Source organism: Medicago truncatula, chromosome 3 (assembly GCF_003473485.1).
Source record: "Medicago truncatula cultivar Jemalong A17 chromosome 3, MtrunA17r5.0-ANR, whole genome shotgun sequence".
Lineage (NCBI taxonomy): Eukaryota > Viridiplantae > Streptophyta > Magnoliopsida > Fabales > Fabaceae > Medicago > Medicago truncatula.
In genome coordinates, this window is record NC_053044.1 from 5,683,664 (window position 1) to 5,698,575 (window position 14,912).

Below are 14,912 nucleotides of genomic sequence, written 5' to 3' on the forward strand. Positions count from 1 at the left end.
ACTGGTTCCGACGCCGGAGTCGTACCCACCACCATTAATCAAATTCAACCTTAATTGAAATGGAATATCAAAAACATTTAGTGTCAAACATAAACGACACTGATACGGTTTTGCCAGTGGATTTTCCGGCGACGATGAGTAACTTGCAATGGTAGGTGAATTGAGAAGAAAGCGAAGGTGATGATTTGATGATGACTCAAATGTACGCGAGAAGAAACAATAGTGTGTGGTGTACTGAAGAAATAGGGAGGTGCAACAGTAAGCTTAAACACAACATTAAAATAATAAATTGAGCTTTTTTTTTTTTTTGCCAGTTTAAAACCGACAGGTGTCCTAGGTAAAGGGACTTTTTTCCCAAATTAAACGGCACCTTAAACTTAAGCATACACTACAAATATATAGAGCCAAGCCATAAGCTTACTTGTAAGACTAAACATAAAATCTGCACTAAATCTACTCTAAACACTAGTCATTATTACCTAAGAACCATAAACATCATTACCTAGGACCGGGGGCAGTTTCACCGCCCGGCGACCCCGGGCGGTCGCCCGGGCTCGATCCTTAATTTTCTCACATTAGGTCCAACCTATAGGCCCATTTACACACTTCAAAAAAAAAAAAATTGGGCAAATACATCACACGCATCACAAATTCACAACACAAACTCTCTTCTCTGGCTCTCTCTCTCTCTCTCGGTACTCAGTTCTCTCATCATCAGTCCTCTCTCTCTCTCCTATATTTAATCTAGGTTTGTTATTGTTGTTGTTGTTGTCTGACCAAAATTAACAAGATGTGAAGATTTCTCACACTGATCTTAGAGAGGGGAACCAATATATATAAAATTGATGGTTAGACTAGGAGCTTCTTCTGATGTTGATCTTCTTCTTCATGTAACGCCCCCTGATGGTCTTATCAATCTTCTCATAAACAATATCGACCACATCTTATTCCTCTTAGAATAGTTAGTTTTTGTGTTTTTTTTTGTCATTTATCTTTGTAACAAACAAAAAAGAACACACTAGCTAGGCTGTTTTTAACAACCCCAAATTTTAAATGTCATTTTATTTTGATAGTATTTGTTATGATTTGTTATTGTTATTACCAAAAATGCCTTTAAATTAAAAGCAAGGACTAATTAATGATTTGGTGTTATAATTTATATTTCACAATAAAAACCTTTAAAAAAAACGCTACATTGTCCTAACTTATATGGCGTTTTGGGTATTTCCTATATGTTAAAAAATTTAATTAATTTTATATTGCAAAGAGATATTATGAGTTGTTTAACAAATTTATCCTTAATAAATGGCATGAAAAAAATAAATTAAAGAATTGAAAGAAGAAAAAAAAAAGAGTAAAAAAGAGTTAAGATAAAATATTAAAAGTAATATTAATGGTTCATTTGTATTGTAAGGTTACATGTAATTTGGGGGAGTATTAGTTTATTAACCTAGCATACAGCATTTTAAATGATATGGACCAATTAAGTGATCGAGTTTAAAATCTCAACTCAATCCACTGGTTAGATGGGCTCGATCCATTTTCCACAATTAGCTGCTATTTATTCAAATGGAAGCGTTCAAGCAGTTACCTAAACCCTAATCATCATCATCATCAATCATCATTATATTACCTCAGCTCACAAACCCTTTTCTCAATTATTTGTGTTTCCCTTCACTTTGCTTCTCCTGTAACAATGATTTTTCCACTCGAACCCAATACAGAGAGAATAACAACAAACCCTAACAGGAATATTGAAAACAATGAAGACAGACTCTCTGATTTACCAGATTCCATTCTCCATCACATTCTCTCCTTATTAGACACCAAACAAGCTTTTCAAACTTCCATACTCTCCACTAGATGGAAGAATCTCCCAAAACATCTCTCAACCCTTAGATTAAGTTCCACAGTCTTTTACTCTTTTGACAGTTTCATGAAATCAGTCTCTCGGATTTTATCTCATCGCGATGATTTAACTTCTCTCCACACTCTAGATCTTTATAACCGCCACACACATTATTTCGATTTCGTGGACCCTGACATATTCAAAAGCATTGTGAACTGCGCTGAACCCTTCTCCGCCTTGAGCAAGTTGAATACTTTGATCATTCGACAATTTAGAGTTCTGGATGCACAAACTCTTTGCATATCAAATACAACCCTTGTAAACTTTACTATGGAAACATATTATGATTATAAGGACATACGCAAACTCGAGTTATTTACTCCGAGTCTTACTAACTTTTCTTTTACTGGTACTCCAAATCTAATACTAAGTGTGAGCCATCCTTGTTCTATTACACACTTATATGTTAATGCAGAAGACATCGTCGGCTTCGTCAAAGAGGATTCTGCAGTCCTACTCAGCTGGCTGCTAGAGCTTGCCAATATAAAATCATTGACAGTCTCTTCTAATACTCTTCAGGTTTTGAGGCTGCTATATTTATATATGTGCGGTTCTTTAGTTGCTTGCATTTCGTTATTTATTTCTAAATTTTTTCTAAAATGTCGGACCGTCCATATTTCATTCAATAGGTTCTCCATTGTTCCTGATTTTTTCAAGGTTAAACTAACTTCCTTGTGTAACTTGGAGTCACTACAAGTAGAAATGAAACCGCTTACACCTGGATTATACAAGATACTGAGTTTTCGCAAGTTCAAGAAAACACGTGCCGGAATTCGTTTGAAGAAAGATAAATTCATACCTTATGGAGTAGTGGAATTTTTGCTTCAAAACTCACCGTTAGCAAAGATTAACATTATAGATAATGATGATTAAGGTGAAATGTGCTTTGAATTTTTTTAACTGATATTTTTTTCACTTTGGATTTGGATTGGCTTCCATTTTTCTTGATGTTGTACTTGTCTTGTGAAATAAAAATGATCTACTTGTTTGACGGTAATCTGAAATTGTGAGGGAGTAAATACAAGTTCTTAATGGTGTTAATTTTTCAGTTGAAACCCGAAGCAAGATCACACAAGAAATGGCACGGTGGAGGATATAAAAGCTAGAGAAATTATATATGCAAGTTTTCTCTAGAAATTCCTTGAAGTGTGGAGGACTTATAACAAGATCACCTTTTCAAGAGAAATCTTTGTACTATCTAGAAAACATGTTTAAGATGATTTATTTTCCCGCATTCTAGTATACTATTATTTCATGTATTCGACTTTCAAGGGGATTTATTGGATTTTATGGTAATGTGTCTGATCCTTCTATATTTAATTCGGAGAGCATGGTTTGATGCGGATTAGAATCTCACATTCAACTATTTGGTTACAAAATATTCGGTTACATGTTATATCAATCTACAAGTTTAGTTGACTTAACTCTTTATTTTAGATTTATCAATCAAATGAGAAAAATACTTGTTGTATAACTATTAGCTAGTGTTATTTGAAGTTTACATTTAGTTATTTGAAGTTTACTTTTCTAATCACACTTGTCAGTATCGTTCTTACGAAGACACTGACGTGGGTCAGATACTTTGACGCACCTTAAAAATATAGTTGGTTTTTGGTAAATCTGGATACTAAACTCACTGCATATGCTATATCAGGACAAGTACTGACCATAGCACACATAAGAGATGCTAAAACACTTGTATATGCAATGCCTTCCATATAATATAATTCTTCAATTTTCTTGGAGGCTTCTTCCAAAACCTCACTAGCAACTACAAGAGAATGTGCATATATTCTTAGACTACAAATGTGTGAATCTCATATCTCAAGCATTCATAAAGTCGAAGGGTAATAAACTTTACACACAGATGAAAAGTAATAATTTAATAAACTCATTCAGAGAGAAAATCATAATACAATAATTGCCATTTATTTCTCTTCTCATCTCTAATAGAAGAGAAATTAGCTAATCGCGATGTTTTACAGAACATAAATGAGCATTGTAAAAATTACACGTAAAAATCTGTGGTGAGATGTTCCAACTTTAGTCTCCTGGATTAAATATGTGCTTCATAACTCCAAAATCAAACCAAGTTTTTCTCTCAATTTCATTGGAAAATGTCAGAACCCCTTGAAAAATCTGAAATTTTAGCTTAAATAGGATGTTTCCATTAAAAATTATAGTAAACTACATTGAAATCTAATCTTCAAATGCTTGTGGGGAGAACTAAGTTTGCTTCTGCACAATTTTTCGAATACATGCTACCTAAAGCATAGTAATGCTAATCAAAGTGTGAAAAGAATATGTTAAAGAGTATGTTTCTAGCATTATTGATCATTTCACTATCCGAATAAGTCATTGTACATAACAGTGTGATTCCAATATAAAGCATTACATTTTCCCGTCAACCAGATCACAAATGCAATGCCTCAAATTGCATATGTATGTTTTTGTTATAATGCATCGATACTTTGAGGACTCTCTTGATTCCAATATATTTAGAAAAAACTTGCGTATCCCTCACTGTGTTTTTTCTGCAACCTTGCATTTTCTTGGGTTCACCAATGCAGTAGGTCGTCAAACAGTAGCCCTGGTTTCAATTGAAAAAACACACTGTTAAGTCCAACAACTTGTATCATATTTCCAACAAATTCAGATTATGAGCCTTACTAGAACTCAAACAAGCTGGTAATTTTTATTTACCAGACAAGTAAATCATCAAGAACAAAGAAAGCTAATCATTCAGCAACATCTTCAACAATTTAAAGACTATATCTCACACACCAAACAGAAAATCAAAGCAGATACCAATAACAAGAACATGGGAAAAAAATGCAAAGGAATTAGACACAAGATTAACATTCTATCAAAACATGTACAGTAAGGTAGATTTTGGCTTCTTTCAGGTCAGACAATCAAGAGGCACAAAGTGTAAAATAAAAAGTCAATGAAAATCTATCAACAAGAAGATTTAGAATCCAAGGAGAAAACAAAAATCAGAACACTAGTCATCATTTCACCGGCCAAACAGACTTTCCAACACAAGTCAAAATGAACCGAAAAAATTCATGATAGCTATTAAAAGGCATGGTTGTATTGCATATTCGGAAAATTTAAGCGCACGTGATTTATTTTGTTGTTTTGTGATTCAAGACACGCACATGTTCAATGAGCCAGAAGCTTTTCAACAAGTTATGAGGTCTAAGTTTATTCAAGCTGCTCTTTCATGTGAGTCATGTTGCTTACATGAGAGCATGCATGCAAAAAAACACTCATATTTATTGAAATACATTACGGAAAAATCAATTCCAGTACAACTATACACATACTAGTATCTATGTTTCCTTAACATATTGGTATTAGTTCTTTATTCCTATATTCTTCAACGTATAACAATTATTTCTATCTTCCTTTCCTCTCACCAACCTTCAACGTATAAGAATTATCTATATCTTCCTAAGAACTTTTTCTCTGACAAAGTACGGTGATTCGAGCAGACGGTGATTCAAGTTCTCCTATTCTATGGCTCACCATATAAGACTTTTCTAGACGGATCTTATTATATCCTATGAAGCCAAATTCAATTTACACAAACAAACAGAAAAATCATCAATATGTATGTTGGTATTAATTACATCAGAACTAAGTAATATGAAAAAAGTGATTTACAACATGGTGCATGTGTGTTTATTTTACCTCTCTAACTTGTGGAATGGTAAGAATGAATAATTACAATTGTATAAAGAAAAGGTCCATAGAGAATAAAAAAGATTAAAGCTTTCTTCAAGTTAGTACCTAAAGTTTATATAAGCAGTGAAAATCCTATGAGCTAGAAGTTAATTCAAATTAGTTGTACGTGTGATTCAAGGTGCACACAACAACATGCATACACCGTACACACACATTTGTTTCTCTAATTAAGAGTTTTGTAATTTATCCAGTAAAAGCAAGTTAATATAACCAAAGACATCATAGGAATTAGAAATAGAGAAGGAAGCAAGAGTGAAAGGACTAAACCAAACAATCTATCTTTAAAAATTTGTTGGATGCACCTTTCACCTTATAATGACTTGATGAACTCAGTTGCAAGTCAAACTTTTTATAAAATTTATATAAATACAACATAAAAATCTGCACTAATGTTACAATATAAAGTACCTTAAGAGCACGTAAAGTGACGGTCACTGATTCGATATTAGAAAGATCGACCAGCCACTTGAATAGAATTGATGGTTTCTCCCCTAACCCCCTTATACAACACATTAAATCAATATTTACATGTTTGATAGAAGGAGAACGGTCTTGCTCCCAAAAAGTTTTGGATATATTATTATTGATCACCAGCAAAATCAAAGGTATGAATTGTTGGAGCATATAACTCGATTCCAAAAGCAGTTCCGAAATTGGTGAATCTAGGTTTGCAATCATACATTTGTATAGTTAAATTAACAGGCTTGGTACTTGAAATACGATGGTTTTGTGCATTAGCAAGAAGTACACAGCGGTCAATGCTCAAAGTAGACAACATGTTAAATTCGGAAAAGGGGTCGACAAAACCATCATCATTGCGATAAAAGGCAAGGCTCTTTAGAGACAAAGTGGTTAATGCTGGGAAATTGAGAGAATCTGGAAATCTTTGGTTACAGCGAAAGGGAAAGAATAAATTAAAACCAGCAAGACTAAGAGACGTTAAAGTGTTTTATATAAAGAAGCATGATGGAAATTGTTTAGTAGTAGCGTAATTGATTTGAAAGTGTTGGACACTGTGTGAAAAAGCGTATTCTAGAATCTTTCCGTATAGGCTAAGCTCTATCGAAGTACTACTGTGCAAACGGAGAGCACGAATAGCGGTTGAGTCATCGCCAAGAGATAAAATCTGAGAAAGGAATTGTTGGAAACTTTGTTGGTCCTAAATTGCCGAAAATTTAATGCAAGAGTTGGAAGAGTCTTCCAGAGATTGGTCCATCTTTTGGATAAAATGCAAGTTTGGATGGCTTTTTTGACGTTTAAAAAGGAGAGCATGTGAACGGGAACATCATCGGACAAGTCACTGCTGTCTTGAATTTGGTAGTCCTTATTTTGCCTCTTATGTTGTTTTCGTGTCTCAACCAGTGTTGTCTCAGAAAGAAACGAAGAATGAATTCTAAAAGAAAATGAAGAAGGATTTAGAGAAGGTAAAAAAAAAAAAGACTGAGTGTTAAGTATTAAATACAGAGAAAACACATACACACGGAAACAAGTCAAGATAACAAAAAAAATGTTTATCTTCAAAACTGTGTGTTAAGTTTTCTTGTTTGTCCATGAAATTTAACCTAATAACAATGCTAGTATGCGACCACCTGCTTCTCGCGAGTGACATAAATACCGCCTTTAGCTCCCTTGTCTCGAAGAATCCTATATCATGATTTTTTTTTTCTTCAGATTAACATCAGATGTGGAAGTAAGTTGCAGATCGAAAGTAATCAACAACAAATCTGTTAATCTAAAGAAGCTGAAAACTAATTGCAAACTCAATTTCTAACCCCTAGAACTTGGAACAAAAAATTAAGATGGATTCATAACATATAAGAATAAAGCCACCGAAAAAAAATGAAATCATTAGTCACAATCAATATCAACATGGTGGATTAATTGAGTTAATATGATTGGATCCCTTCGTTTGGATGGATTTGGAAGTTCCCTTCCTCCCTTGGTCTCTTATTAATTAATTGAATGGATATTGTTGAGGTGTTTTTCCACATTTTGTATGTCCAATCAATGTTAATTTGATGGAAGTTAAGCCATGAGCGATGAATCCATTTCACACCCCTTCACCTTTCGTAATAGTAAAACCACCCTTCATTGTCATGATGTTCTATTGCAAGTTCTTGCAAAAAATTCCAGAAAATCTAATGAAAGTATTACGGTAGAATAGTGACTTGATGGGGGAGTGAATAAATGTGATTTGAAAAAGGTTAAAATTGGCATTTTTTTTTTAATTTGTAGGGGTAATGGTATAATTGTTGGAGTACAAGGTAAAATGTTCTTGAATTTAAAATCTCAACTCAATCCACGGGTTAAAGAGACCGGCCCAGCGGGCTTGATCCATATTCTTACCCTTAGTTGCAATGTATTCTAATTGAAGAATGGTTCAAACAGTTTTCCTTCCTGCTAATGATCTAAACCCTAATCATCATCATCTTGCATCACGCTCAGAAAAACTTTGTGTTTCCAATCACTTTGATTCTTCTGTCCGAACCCAAAACAAAGAGAATTACAACAAACCCTAACATGAATATTGAAAACAAGGAAGATAGACTCACTGATTTACCAGATTCCATTCTCCATCACATTCTCTCCTTATTGGACACCAAAGAAGCTTTTCAAACTTGCATACTCTCCAAACGATGGAAGAATCTACCAAACCATATTCCAACTCTTAGATTAAGTTCCACGGGCTTTAACTCTTTTGACTGTTTCATCAAATTGCTGACTCAAATTTTGTCTCTTCGCGATGATTCAACTGCCCTCCACAGTCTAGATTTTTACCGCCCACAGGATTTCGTGGACCCTGAAATACTCGAAAGCATGGTAAATTACGCCATTTCACATAATGTCCAGCTATTACGAATCTCTGTCAGTTGTGATATTCAACAACTTCAGTCTAGCTTATTTTCATCTCAAACCTTAACGTCTCTTGACCTTTCCATTCACTATTATATCCATCATTGGAAAATATTATTTCCGAGTTCTCTGAATTTGCCAGCATTAACCACCTTGACTCTAACAGGCTTCTACTTTCGCTCTGACAATAATGGCTGCGCTGAACCCTTCTCGTCCTTGAACAAACTGAATACTTTGATCATTAGAAATTTGAGATTTCTGAAAGGACAAAGTCTTTGTATATCAAGTACAACGCTTGTCAACTTAACTATATATGGATATTATCTTTATAACAAGTACAAAAGCAAAATCATGTTATCTGCTCCGTATCTTTCTACATTTGCTTTTACTGGCACTCCGAATCAAACACTATGTGTGAGCCATCCTTGTTCTATTACACACTTATACATTGATGTAGAAGACATCAGCTGGGTCGAAGAGGATTCTGCAACCCTACTCAGCTGGCTGCTTGAGCTTGCTAATATCAAATCATTAACAGTCTCTTCTAATACTCTTCAGGTTTTGAGGCCTGTTGCGTTCATTTTCGTTTCTTTATATATAAATTTTGTCTAAAATGTATAACTATTAACTATCCATTTCTCCTTCAATAGGTTCTCTCCTTTGTTCCTAAGGTTAAACTCACTTCCTTATGTAACTTGGAGTTGCTACAAGTAGAAATGAAACCTCTTACAACTGGATTAGACTTGAAACTGCATATGTTCAATAAAGAAGGTTCTGGAATTCATTTGAAGAAAACTAAATTCATACCTGCTGGAGTAGTGGAATTTTTGCTTCAAAACTCACCTTTAGCAAAGATTAACATAAAAAATAATGATGATTAAGGTGAAATGTGCTTTCAACTTTTTAAATAGATTTTGTTTCACTTTGGTCTTTTGCCTTTTTGTTTTTGGATTTGCTTCCATTTTTCTTGATGTTGTACTTGTCTAGTAAAATGAAAATGTCCTACTTGTTTGAGTTCATATAACGATAGTAATCTGAATTTGTGCGGATGTTAATACAAGTTCTCAATGGTGATACTTTTTGAGTCGAAACTAGAACCAAGATCACAGTAGAATAGATGATAATGTTATAGATGTTGGATTTTGCAGAAATGGCACAGTGGAGATTCAAAATCTAGAAGAATTTTATACGTAGAAGTTTTGTCAATAGATTGGAATCAAGAAATTCCTTGAAGTGTGAAGAAATCTTTCCACTACCTAGATAACATGTAAAAATTTATTTATTTTACCGCATTCTGCTATATTATAGTTCCTATTTTATTTCATGTATTCGACTTTCAAGGGGATTTATTTATTGGAATTGTTTGGGTCATCTGTTTGATCCTTCTATATTTAATTTAGAGAGCATTCTATATGATGTGGATTAGAATCTCATATCCAACTATTTGGATGTTATATCAATATACAGGTTTAGTTGACCTAACTCTTCTATCTCTTTAGTATGTTGTCAATTGAACGAGAAAATTTATTAGTCGTACAACTATTCACAAGTGTTTAGATGCAGTACATTGACGATCCTTTGATATGTATGATTCAACCATGAAAAGTTTACATCTTGTTATTTGGGTTAACTTTTTATAATCATACTTGTAGGTGTCGTTAATACGAGGACACTGTCATGTGTCGGTCACTTTGACACACATTAAAATAATGATTGGTTTGCAAAAACTAATGAACATGTTATTTGCAGAGCTAGACGTAAGGTGGAAATGCACTAAAAAGATGCTACAGTCATTATAAAATTGGTTGAAGTGTGGTCAAACCGATTTTGGGAAGTACACGATCAAACTTAGTGCAGATGTTATCTCTAGAACTGAGTTTTGTATAAGCTACCAAAAGGTAAAGAAAATGTTCCATCTCCTCACTGTTCTGTTGAGTCGTTGAGCAGAGGTGTTGCAGTGCGAGTGTTTCTAGCACTCCTCTCTAATTATAACAACAATATCTTAATTATCAATTTTAGACTCAAATCTTTTATCCTAATTTTCAGTTTATCTTTTATGATTTCACCCTTTCGATTAGTTGCTATATCAGGATATCATTGATATAATCAAATCCTTTATTCTATTGTCTAGAAGATTGTTTAAGGCCATAAAGAGCCTTATATAGATTGCAAACTAATTGCTCTTTACCTCTAAATTCAAAACCCTTAGATTGTTTCATCATATTTGTTTCTTCGAGCTCACTATACAAAAATGAATTTTTTTACATCCATGTAGTCCAACTCTAAGTCAAATTCAGCTACCATGGCACACAAAACTGTGACTGCTTTGTGTTTAACAATATTACGAGACACCATTGAAAATTGAAATCAATTCCCTCCTTTTTTAAAGCCTTGAGAAATAAGTTGTGCCTTAAATCTTCCTTGTCCAACTTGCTGAATGCCTTCCTTTTTCTCGAAGATCCATTCGCAGCTAACCAGCCTTGAACTCTTAACTATAAAGCAAGTATTTTTTTTTATCATAAAGAGACTTAATCTCTTTTTTCATTCATAGTCTTAAGACATTTATCATTCTCTTTACATGCAAAAGAAGCTCCAACGCTTTTTGGTTCTTCCAAAATCTCACTAGATGCTTGCAGCTACAAGAGAATATGCAACCAATTTAGAAACTTGTTGTTCCTCATCTGAAACTTCTTCCTCAAGCAACCGATTTACAGTTCGAATTTCTTCTAGTTTGTCACTAGAACCAACCTCAACAATGATTTTATCAAAATTTGTATTTTCACTACGACTAGTGCTAGATTGTGCCACAACAACCTGTGTTGTATGTGCAATTTTAATCTTATTGAAAACCACAACATGACTTACAATGCACTTTCTACGACCAACTTATAAGCACCACAACTAACGACTTCAGCACGTGTATAAAAAACGATAAATCAAGCGTCGAACACAAGGATTTCGTTATACATTGTTAGATTATATTTTTAATAGCTCAATTTAGCAAAAGGGTATTGTTTATGAGTGATTGTAGTAGTAAAATTGTAACAATGAAATTTAATTGAAATTTGACAATTAAAAAAAAGTCTGAAATGAGTTTTACTAGATTCCTACCTTTAATCATTAATGTTGAAATTGACTCAATAATTGATGGATGAAGTTCTGTAAAAATCGTGGCACGATTTGGTACAATCGTGGCACAATTTTTGGCTCAACTTTAATATTTCTATTCAACAAAAATCATAGCCCGATTTAGTAAAATCGTGGCATGACCTAGCAAGTAACGTTCGGATAAGTACTATGTACATATGCGAATTCAGGGGATGATTTCTCCGAATCTGAGCACTATATAAAGCTTCATTCTTCATGCTTTTGTGTGGCTTCAAGAGAGAGAAAAAAAATATGGGAAACCATAGGAGATAACTTTAGGGTTGAGAGTCTTTGGTGAGAGTTTATTTCTTGAGTTGGAAAACATTTGTAAACACCTTGGGTAGTAAGATTTCAATAATTGGAAGGATCGAAAAGTTTCCTTTAGTGTTTTCGCTTAGGATTCATTTATTAGTGTGGGTGACTAGAAAAAAGGGTAGAAATTAAGATTTTTTCATTGTGAGATTTTAAGATAATTTCTTGTAACCTCTTTGTATCACTTTCATCATAGTGGATCAGAAAACTTCTCTCAGCCATAATAGGTCATTATTTGACTGAATTGGGTAAACAATATTGATGTATTTGTTTTCTTCTCTCCTTTCTTATCTTTGTTCCTTAAGTACTATTATACACATTTATAAAGTCATAATAATCATATAAAAGTTTATATAACGAAATGAAGCACATACTCTATTACACACATAAAAAAAACTCATATTAATCATATACAAATTTCTATAAAAAAAAAAATGAAGATAAACAAATAAAGTAAAAGAAGAACAATTTTTACATTAAATTGCATATACTCAACATTGTCCTGTTATTTCTTTCAGTTGAGATCCACTTTTCTTTCTATCCATCTTTTCTGAAAATAAACAACAAATTTTTATTGAATTTTATCAAGCAAATTGAACAAAAAAAGGGAAGAAGAAAGTATCTCAAATCACCATAGATTTGTAACTTCCAATGCGCCACCACTCTCAGTTGCGAATCTCCCTCTCATATGCGAGCCTCCTGTTCCTGTCAAAAAAGGTAAAGAAATTTTTATAGATTATATTATGCCTTTTTTCAAACTGAAGTTGAAATTTATATAGAAACATGGAGAAGTGAAAGACCAACAAAAAAAATGTTTAAAAATAAAAAAAGAGTTGACAAAGAACAAAAATAAATTGTGTTTTAAGATAAAGAAATTTTTGAAAAGGTTAAACAATGTATAAGTGGGGTGTTCGGGGTTCAAACCCCAGCCCCTGCATAAATTATACATTATCCGTGAGCTAAGCTCAGAGACTTGAAATTTTAATCCATCGATATATAGTATATTGGTATACCTCAACATATAATTATGATATTGATTGAATTTAAAGTTATAAATTGAGTATGGCAAGACAATGTAGTGATAACATAGTAAGCTCTCCAATGAATGTCATAAGAATAAGGGTAAAATTGGGATGACATGGCAAAAAGTGGAGGACAAAATTGGAAGGGAAGAACAAAATATGAAAATTAGGGTTGCATGGCGCTATCTTTCATTAGAATAGTTTCTATATAATTCTAATGGAAGCGTTCAAACAGTTTTCCATCCCGAGAATGACCTAAACCGTAATCATCATTATCTTGCCTCATGCTCAGAAACACTTTCCATCTCAATAGTTTGTGTTTCCCTTCACTTTGCTTCTCCTGCAACAATGATTTTTCCACTCGAACCCAAAACAAAGAGAATAACAACAAACCCCAACACGAATATTGAAAACAAGGAAGAAGACAGACTCTCTGATTTACCAGATTCGATTCTCCATCACATTCTCTCCTTATTAGACACCAAACAAGCTTTTCAAACTTCCATACTCTCCACTAGATGGAAGAATCTCCCAAACCATCTACCAACCCTTAGATTAAGTTCCACGGGCTTTAACTCTTTTGACTGTTTCATCAAATCGCTGACTCAAATTTTGTCTCTTCGCGATGATTCAACTGCCCTCCACAGTCTAGATTTTTACCGCCCACAGGATTTTGTGGACCCTAAAATACTCGAAAGCATGGTAAATTACGCCATTTCACATAATGTCCAGCTACTACGAATCTCTGTCAGTTGTGATATTCAACAACTTCAGTCTAGCTTATTTTCATCTCAAACCTTAACGTCTCTTGACCTTTCTATTCACTATTATATCCATCATTGGAAAATATTATTTCCGAGTTCTCTGAATTTGCCAGCATTAACCACCTTAACTCTAACAGGCTTCTACTTTCGCTCTGACAATAATGGCTGCACTGAACCCTTCTCGTCCTTGAACAAACTGAATACTTTGATCATTGGAAATTTGAGATTTCTGAAAGGACAAAGTCTTTGTATATCAAGTACAACGCTTGTCAACTTAACTATATATGGATATTATCTTTATAACAAGTACAAAAGCAAAATCATGTTATCTGCTCCGTATCTTTCTACATTTGCTTTTACTGGCACTCCGAATCAAACACTATGTGTGAGCCATCCTTGTTCTATTACACACTTATACATTGATGTAGAAGACATCAGCTGGGTCGAAGAGGATTCTGCAACCCTACTCAGCTGGCTGCTCGAGCTTGCTAATATCAAATCATTAACAGTCTCTTCTAATACTCTTCAGGTTTTGAGGCCTGCTGCATTCACTTTCGGTTCTTTATATATAAATTTGGTCTAAAATGTATAACTATTAACTATCCAAACTCTTTCAACAGTTTCGTGGAATCAGTGTCTCGGATTTTATCTCTTCGCGATGATTTAACTTCTCTCCAAACTCTAGATCTTTACCACTGCCCACGTGATTTCGATTTCGTGTGCCCTGACATACTCAAAAGCATTGTATACTATACTGTTACATATAATGTCCAGCGAGTACGAGTCTGTGTCACTTGTAATATTCAACAACTTCCGTCTTGCTTATTTTCATCTCAAACTTTAACGTCACTTGACCTTTCTATTCATCATCGCATTCTACCTGCCAAATTATTATTTCCGAGTTCTCTGAATTTGCCAGCATTAACTACCTTGACTCTAATAAGCTTCTACTTTCTCTCCGGTGATGATGGTTGTGCTGAACCCTTCTCAACCTTGAACAAGTTGAATACTTTGATCATTCGACATTGTAAAGTTGTGGATGCACAAACTCTTTGCATATCAAGCACAACGCTTGTAAACTTTACTATGGTTGGATATAATTATTATTATTATTATAAGGAGATACACAAACTCGAGTTATCTACTCCGAGACTT

At 33.8% G+C, this 14,912-nt stretch overlaps 2 protein-coding genes across 2 annotated transcripts; both read left to right on the forward strand.

Moving 5' to 3' along the window:
• Positions 1-1,696: 1,696 nt before the first annotated feature.
• LOC11413162 (putative FBD-associated F-box protein At5g22720) lies at positions 1,697-2,782 on the forward strand. The gene is made up of 2 exons (XM_024778631.1): positions 1,697-2,428; positions 2,567-2,782. Exons 1-2 carry the CDS (start codon positions 1,697-1,699, stop codon positions 2,780-2,782), a joined length of 948 nt encoding a protein of 315 aa, XP_024634399.1.
• A 5,397-nt stretch (positions 2,783-8,179) lies between these two features.
• LOC11413163 (F-box/LRR-repeat protein At4g14096) lies at positions 8,180-9,393 on the forward strand. Its single transcript, XM_003598633.2, has 2 exons — positions 8,180-9,070; positions 9,163-9,393. Exons 1-2 carry the CDS (start codon positions 8,180-8,182, stop codon positions 9,391-9,393), a joined length of 1,122 nt encoding a protein of 373 aa, XP_003598681.2.
• Positions 9,394-14,912: the final 5,519 nt, after the last annotated feature.

Bases quoted from the DNA above. Each gene is read 5' to 3' on its own strand.
- LOC11413162 (XM_024778631.1), top strand. From the start codon at position 1,697: ATGATTTTTCCACTCGAACCCAATACAGAGAGAATAACAACAAACCCT. The intron at 2,429-2,566 runs GTTTTGAGGCTG...GATTTTTTCAAG, and splicing joins TCTCTTCTAATACTCTTCAG to GTTAAACTAACTTCCTTGTG.
- LOC11413163 (XM_003598633.2), top strand. From the start codon at position 8,180: ATGAATATTGAAAACAAGGAAGATAGACTCACTGATTTACCAGATTCC. The intron at 9,071-9,162 runs GTTTTGAGGCCT...CTCCTTCAATAG, and splicing joins TCTCTTCTAATACTCTTCAG to GTTCTCTCCTTTGTTCCTAA.